Source organism: Ctenopharyngodon idella, chromosome 10 (genome assembly GCF_019924925.1).
Source record: "Ctenopharyngodon idella isolate HZGC_01 chromosome 10, HZGC01, whole genome shotgun sequence".
NCBI classification, from domain to species: Eukaryota; Metazoa; Chordata; class Actinopteri; order Cypriniformes; family Xenocyprididae; genus Ctenopharyngodon; species Ctenopharyngodon idella.
In genome coordinates, this window is record NC_067229.1 from 19,232,664 (window position 1) to 19,241,294 (window position 8,631).

Here is an 8,631-nt window from a genome sequence, read left to right on the forward strand (position 1 = left end):
TATGGGATTTCCTAATAATCATACATTTTTGTACGATTCACATTGTACGAATTTATACAAAATTGCCACCTCGTAACATTTTTCATTACATTTTCCTGTGAGATCAGGTAAAAGGGATTTTGGTCAGTAAACAGCTTTATGTCAAGATACCAAATTACAACTTGACTTGGAAAATTTTGCCAGAATTTGTGGTGCAAATGTTGTTTACCACAGAAAATAATTAACTTTAAAAAAAATCGTAGTTACAGTAATACATTCATTTCATTTGGCACAATGGAAGTCAACTGGACAGGGCACTTCTTTCTTGTATCATGCTGTATAAATTGTCATTAGTAGTAGGAATACTGTTCTAAGTGGTATAATTTTTAGTTAATTATTGAGTTATGTTTAGTTAAAGCTGCTGTCCGTAACTTTTTTTGGTTAAAAATTATCCAAAATCAATTTTTCAGCATGTACATAACCAGCCAGTGTTCAAAACTATCTCCTTACCTTAGCCTGATTCACAACGGTTTAAGCTTGTAATAATGTTTTATAATATGGGTGGTACTGGTGGGTTTCCACGGGAAATTCGAGCATGTCGCCGTTTGTTGCATCACATCTGTAAACGAGTCCCAGCTAGTAGGCTATATCGCATGTGAGATGGATTATTTACAGCCTTTTCTCACAGCAGCTGCAAAAAATAATCATTTTGATGGCGGATTGTATGGTATGACAAATTAATGTTAGAGATTAGATCTATAGGTAACGCTAATACACACCAAATACACATAGTCACACAATGCTGATGTTGTTAACATTAACAATTTGAGAAAGGATAACAATAATAATAATTTGCATGGTTTTATTTACTGTAATGCTTTTTTTTTCCCTCAGTCAGAACAAAAGTGGCAGACATGTTACTTACTTCTTCAGATGACATTCTCCGGTGAAAATTCTTATGTTGGTCATACTTCCAAGACTACAATCTGTGATTCCAAAGTACAGTATCCACACTGATGTGGTGATTGACAGCAAACATTAGATTCATCCACGCTGAGGAGTCACGCCGAGGCACAACGCACGTAAAAATTATAATTCCGCAAAAAACTGCAATTGCAGGTTTCAAACAGAGATGGCGACAAAGAGGCAAAACTACGGACTGCAGCTTTAATTGTTATGTAATAAGTCATTTTTCGATGTGCAGGGTACACCATTGCTTTCAGTTGTTTGTCTTATGCGTCAGATCACAACACATTCAATTCTTTGTAGAAGTAGAAATTATTTTATAAATATATTTTCATATTTTGGAACATCTAACCCCACTCCTACCCACTTCTCAACAATATAAAACACAAATAAAATAAAAGTACAGTCACGGGTATTTATTGCAAAAACTGACCAAAAAAACATATAAAAGTATTACAAATTACTCATGTTGCATTCCAAGTCTTCTGAAGCCAGAGTGGCCAGAACAGAGTGGCTCTTGAGGTTTTAATTGGGGAAAATGATCCCGCTCCTTGAATGCATGCAGTTATACTATCTCATTCAAAAGATACACCCGACTCTGGTCATGAGTCACATGATAGCCAATGCCATTTCACAATCAAAGCTGATCGGTCTCTTCTTCGGGCGGCAATTTTTAAATGTGTGCACAGGATCTATGGCGGATGGACACGATGATTGCTTTTGGGTCTGTTCTTCACACAAATCAATCGTTTGGCCTCGGAAAACTTGGAATATTTGTACTTTTTGAATAAATTGTGTCTGTAGTCATATCTGCCTGTTATATCCTGTGTTTTATATTATATAATATACAAATGGGTAGGTTTAGGGGTGGTTTTGGGTTATGTACTCAAACATCTCTAAAATGTGTAAATAAAATGAATGTAAATAAAATTATGCTGGCTGATTAAATTGAAAAATCACACCCCAACAATACTGGCAAAAGTATAACCCAATATATAATTCCATCATGACGATAAAATTCCAATGCCTGTCGCGTCTGTGCAAAGTTTTCTCATCGAAAACAATGCCGTACCCTGCACGTCGAAAAAGGGTTACCCTGTGCATTAAAAAGTGACGCCCAGGGGTCCTGACCAAGCGTTAATATGTGACAAGTTGGGAGTGAGAATGTGTTGAATAAGCAGGTATGCGCACTAATGTCATTTTAACATGTATAAAGTTTTGTGGCTATACTTTTGAAACCAATTATTGTGTTGCCCCATTTACTTCCATTTTCAGTGTTTTACTGTAAACCACCATCTTTGCTTGTGTTTACAAACTGAGCGACAAGTCAAAATGATTGACAGCAAGCCACAAATAGACCTTGTAATGAACCTGGAACATTCATTTACGTTCCTCCACCCAGATTTGATGTTTAGAGATCTTAAACTACCTATGTATAAGGCCAAAAGAGAACCTTGGTAAACAGAGCAAAAGATTATGGAGAAGAATGAGGTTTGAATTATCCTAGTAGACCAGTGGGATGTCATTAGCTATGTTTATCTCTGATGCAGAACATAGATAAGGCTGAATAATCCTCTCACATCATTGCAGGGAACTGTATAGACTGTTACTATTTTAATTGCTGTATCAGTAATCACACTCTTCAGAACCAAGGGGCGGGACACAATTATTACTTCATATGCCATATTTGGACACATTTACGTTTTGGATACTGCAAGTAGATCATTTAAGCCCCTACAAGGATTGATTCTGATTAATTAGACTGGGGATTGTACATTATTCTCATTTGTGGTTTATTGTACATTCCAAATCATTTGTTTTCAAATCTTTTACATGCTCTCTGTGTAGCTCACGATGTAACTGCCAAAATACATGCCTTATGATAATCTGTCTGTAATTTCCTAATGTTGCTGGGAACAGAAGCAAATAGAACATTTCTTTCAATGCAGGCATGAGCTACCTAGGTAACCTAACACAGCACCCAGTATCTTGTATCTATGGAATCTATAGAATGATCTGCCTCAAGAAAGCAGAATTTAAATTCACAAATCCATTTGAATTAGCAAGCCTTTCCACTTCACTGTAATGTTTTAACATTAAGCCTAAGAAACAGCATGGGAGGGAAGAACACAGGGAAATATTGATAAAAATGTTAATTTTGAACTCTGCTTAATTTTTTTTTATTGCATTTTGTTATTTTTATTTTATGGCATTTTTCTTCGATCAAAATAATATAATATATAGCCTATAACAAGGATGCCAATAAAGAACTTGAAATTGAAGCGAATTAAGATATACATAGACATGTATCCTTTTTTTTTTATTAAATATTAATAACATTTCAATAATAAAAAATATATCAAATACGAATAGAATAGAATATATTGATGCGTCAAGCAAACATGCCAATAAAGATCTTTGAAATTGAAATATAAAAGAGAGAGTAGGACAAAGAAAGAGCCCCTGTTAAAAAGCCACTCTGCGTGTGCGAATAGTCGATGCCTGATCGATTCATTGATTATGACTAACAACCTGTTCTGGCTACACAAATGATTACAAACGCATAACATACTTTTACACATTAACAACTGCCATTATATTGTGCTGTTTTATGCGGAGCGGTGTTTTAAAGCGTTATGCGTTGTTGCAAATAAGCTGTCATCTAATCATAGGGGGTGAAATGACATGAAAGCATGACGCAGGGACTCATTCCAGCACATGAGGTAGGCTACTATTGGGCACTACAGTTCAGACTCACCTGGAACAGTCGCAGTATATTTGCGACCATGATGGACACTGAACTCGCCGAAGCCCCTATGACTCCAACCACCTTTTCGGGTTTGACAAACACCGGGGGCTCTCCGTTCGTACACCTCACATCCGACGTGTCTTTCTGTATGAGAGCTTGCACAAAAGTAAGCGACTGCTCCAAAGCGTACGTGTCTCGCGAACATGTGTCTAAAACCCGAGCACCTAAAGTGATGTTGGGCAAAAGCTCGTCGTCACTGTTGATTTGGTCCAAGGCATAAAGCATCGCCTCCAACCGGTGTATCCCGTTTTCTTTCTTGATATCTCCACACGGTTCCCCGGAGACCCCACGGGCATGGACCGGGAAAAGGCCACCCAGGGTCAAATCCCCCTCAATTCTGATGGAATGAGGAGCGTAAATTTCCTGCGAAAGTGTCACATCCACAAGCGCTTGAATTATCCAAAATACCCGCCATGGAAAGCAAGCCATGGTCTCCTTGTCGTTAGGAAACAGAAAAAGGCACTTTTCACAGTATTTACAGGTAAGGAAAAAACAGATTTGATCTTAATAACGACCACAGACCTTATCAAAGTAAGACTGATGAGGGAATACGTTGAGGTTTTCTCCAAAAACACCGCGCAAGAAGGATGCGTTATTCCTTGGGAAAGTGCGCATCGTATGGCGACGCTTGTTGCTTAGATATTCTGCATTATTTCTTTTAATAAAGAAAAAGACAGAAAAGCAAAGTAAAATACATACAGTCTTTCTATAATGATTTGTCCTTAAATCAGACACACTTCCACGCAAAACGGATTAAAGTGCAGCGATATTCGACTAAAAAGCGTCCAATCCACGCTGATGTCATAACGCCACTGTAAAACCATCGCGACTGAGTTGTAATCTTTGTTACTGTTTAAAAAAATTAAGGCGGCAAAAAGTTTTCGTTCAGAATAACGCGTCGCGTATAACGGTCAGAGAAAAATGTTGCTGAAAATCGATGTCAGGTGAGATATCCTTAACATCCTCCCGTCGCGGACTTCGCTGAGGCTTTTCGTTTGGAGCAGGTTCTGCTCATTACATTTGAGAGAAATAAAGAAAGCTTAGGCGATAATACGTCTTTTAGTCTTGCAAAAATCCTCACAAGAGACAAGAAGACAGCCCGTGTGTCTCCTCCTCTCTCTTTCGCTCTCCCTCTCTCTTTCTCTCTCCACCCAGAATCAAATATGGATCTGTCAAATGACTCAACGCACGATCGATGTCGTGTTACTCATCCTGGTCAGCCCTCAAAGAAAATACGCTCCTGCATGAGACGCGAATAATAAAGCGATGTAGTCGTTAAAGACAGCGATTAATCGTTAAGCAGCAAGAGAGGGATATTGCAGTGGAGGTTTCCAACATAAGTTTCCAGCCTCCGTTCAAAAGCTTACGGTAGTTAAATGCAGGTTTAACGTTAAGACATTAACTGTAAGATCTTTGTTATAAACAAAGGATTCCCAAACGTTTAAACATATTTGAGTGAACTCCTCATTCAGTCTGCTTGTGTTCTGACCGAAATCGCATTCTGCACGACATTAGGTCATTGATGTGGGTTAATATGGAATATGTTCCAGCTCTAGAGACTCACTTTTTTTCCTGTTGAATGCAGCGACTGTGGCTGACAGAGGAAATGAATTCTGTCAACATCAATTCATGATTTTACCGCCCCACTAGTGATGCTCTCTCTCTCTCTCTCTCTCTGTTCTGTCTTTGTTCTGGTTGAATCCTAAAAAGATGGATTTATCCAAGCTTCCAATTTTTTATCAGAATGTTTTTAAGGTTTGGACTTTGTTCACTGTTCAAAGACCCTACGGCCTAAGTTCCTTATAATGGTTGTTACAAGAACCTTTAGTCTGTGGTTCAGGCATGGACTTATCTCTTAAGGGCCCCTTCCCTGCACTCAATGGAATTCTTCTCTCTTCTAAAGTAACAACTCTTGGGCGCCTATTACAGTCAGCTGGAAAAGACTTCAAAAATGTTGACTTAGTTGCTGGACATTTGGGCCTTCACTCAAAACGTACAGTCGCTAAACTTCTTAAGCAATGGAGAGCTGCTCTCACAGCACAAGAATTTAAGATGCTGGAGGACTATCATGAGGGGCTAATTGTTCCAAACTGTGATAATCCTTTCCCTGTTTTGTCATTATCTCCCAATTTAGAAGACTGTAAAGGTGTTTTCTTGCATTGTAAAGATGTGACACTAATTGGCCTAGAGCCAGCTTCTGGAAAAGAAATGTATAAAATTTGTGTTAAATCTTTGAACAAAATGTTTTTAAATAATTGAGTGGATACTCCCTGGCGTATTATTTTACAGCTGGAAGAGGGTAAGTATCCTGAATGGAGAGCGTTGTACAAGTCACCATTAACTAAAAAATGTAGAGATCTGCAGTTGAGAATTTTACATGGTGTAGTTGCAGTTAATGCCTTTATCTCAGCTTTCAATCCTGATGTTGGCCATGATTGCCCTTTCTGTCTGCAGAGAGAAACTGTATTTCACACATTTATGCAATGTTCTAGAATTGAGCCTTTGTTTACTGTTGTACAGAATTTATTTTTGTGTTTTGGTGAGACTGGTTTCTATTAGGACTTTTATTTGTGGTTTTAAACATGCTCAGAGAAAAGTTTAAATGTCAACTTTTAAATTTTTTATTAGGTCAAGCTAAAATGGCTGTCTATGGTACTAGGAAACAAAATTGAACGGAACATGAGTAATAATTTATTGGCAGTTTTTTTCAATTCAGTAAAATCTAGAATCCTTATTGATTTTCGTTATTTCAAAGCTATGGATGGTCTTCTTTCCTTCAAATTGATTTGGTGCTACGGTGGGGCTTTGTGTGAGGTTATTGAAAGCAGCTTGGTCTTTACTCCCATCTTGGCTTACTTTTCTGTTATTTTCATTTCTTTTTTCTTTTTTTTTTCTTATTTCTTCTTCTTTTTTGACTTGATTGTCTGGACAACGTGTTAATATTTGTAATAAAGGTTTTTCGAAAATCAAAAAATCTCTCTCTCTCTGTCTCACACACACACACACACACACACACACACACACACACACACACACATTTGTATTCTATTACGGTGGGGAAGTTCCACTTGTAGTGTTTTTATGTTGAGCTAATAATGCGAATGCAAGTTATGTTCTATTTCCTAAACACAACCCTCACACAAACCTTTAAACATTTTTACATTTTCATTATGCCATTGTTAGATTATGAATCTATTTCTCTTTGCCAACACAACAATATTCTCAGTCTCTCCTTTCACTCAAGAATACATGGGCACAAAACTTATCCAAATTTTACTTCTGTACTTGCATGGTTTTGTACATGTTTCAGGGGTAGTGTGGCAACTGTCCAATGAGAATATACATTGCATCATTATAGAATGTGAGACAGAATAATAAGTCTGTATATGGTCAGGCACCATTCTTCCCGGAACAGCCTTTCGGACCCTTTTTCGTAGACAAAGAAAGAGAGACTTTCCAAGAAACACACACACATTACATGGAGTGTAATTTAAAACAGATGTGTGATGAAACAAGAACAACTCTTCTCCCCTGTCACGCAGCTTTAAAGACCAGGAGAGAGAAAACAGAGAAACAGAGAAAGAAAAGTCAGGCTGATCAGATTTATCTTACAGCTATTAAATGTTTATTACTTAGTATTGTTTATTTATTTTCCTTTTTATTATTTTATCATAGTGGTTGTTGGCTATAAAATGTAAGTGCAAGTATCCTTGTTGGGACATTTGGTCTAGATATATCAATATCATAGATTATTTAAACTGTAGCGTTTACATTTATCATGGAAGAATCTGTTTTTACTACCTTTAATGCTGCTTTTAAAAAATGCAGTAATGACAAGCTACAGAGAATCACCATTGATACAAAAAAGAAAAAGAAAAAACTACAGACTAACCCCAAAACCTAAAAGAAAAAAGTTAAAATGATTTTAAATTATTTGCTTTATTTGTGAATCATTCAACATTCTCTCATGACAATTTGTAACTATTTCACATTTTGGTGAAATGGTGGCTAATTTATATGAATTTGTAGTCTCATGCAAGCATTTCCATACAAACTTCTTATACGCCACTGGCGGTTAGGTTTAGGGGTGGACCTTTGCTTACTTTTTTTTTCTAAAAATCGCCACCTCATTTTGTCATGAGATCAAGTTGAACCATTTTACCTTTGAGGACATTCCCAAAGAATGGTATTGTCAGATTTAGCACACTTCATGAGGACAGCTTTGTCTTCCAACAACAATTTGACAAAGTTGTAGTCCACACTGAATTAATTTTGTAGACCTGTGAATGCGTGTGTCAGGGACTGAGGCGAAAAGTTTATTCCCCAAAAGGGACAGACGTGAAGAAACATGACTCATGTGGATTATTTATAAGATTCAGTAGTGTTGTTGATCTACTGCGTTTCACGGTCAAAGGTATGAGACAGCGTGTATTGATTTATATGGTGAAGCAGTAGTAAGGGATTTAAATTCAGTTTCCATGTATTTACACATGTTAACCTTGCATTCCTATTGTCTATGCTAATCTTTTGTCATACATGCAAAAAGTTATGAATATTGGAATGAACATTCTAAAAAATTTAAAGAAAATTATCAAAGATACACTGTCTGATAGCAAGTTTCTTGAGGATAAGAGATCATAACACTTCAAGAAAAAAACACTGCAGTACATTGATTATGTGAAATAGCATGAGCTTGTGTAGTTTGTTTTAAACCTTCTTTTGTGTCCTTGCTATTTTAATAACCATGTCTTTCAGACAGCTGTATTGATTTTTGAAGTTTTCAACACTTTTATGAAAATGGTAATAGTCAGACAGCTTTAGGTTTGATGCTTGTTGATTTGATCAAGAGGCTTGATGAAAGCATAGGAAACTCCACC

The 8,631-nt window shown here is 36.9% G+C and overlaps 1 protein-coding gene across 3 annotated transcripts in view; it reads right to left on the minus strand.

The window, feature by feature from the left end:
- The window catches only part of LOC127520505 (metabotropic glutamate receptor 7), a 221,886-nt gene extending 216,822 nt beyond the window's left edge, over positions 1 to 5,064 (minus strand). The window contains exon 1 of one of the 3 annotated variants that reach the window (XM_051908667.1): positions 3,704 to 5,064. In XM_051908667.1, coding sequence (XP_051764627.1) covers positions 3,704 to 4,183 — 480 coding nt within the window. In that variant the 5' untranslated portion in view covers positions 4,184 to 5,064. The remainder of the gene's footprint in view (positions 1 to 3,703) is intronic. The other 2 variants (XM_051908666.1, XM_051908668.1) reach the window with 2 other exon arrangements.
- Between the last annotated feature and the right edge of the window lie 3,567 nt (positions 5,065 to 8,631).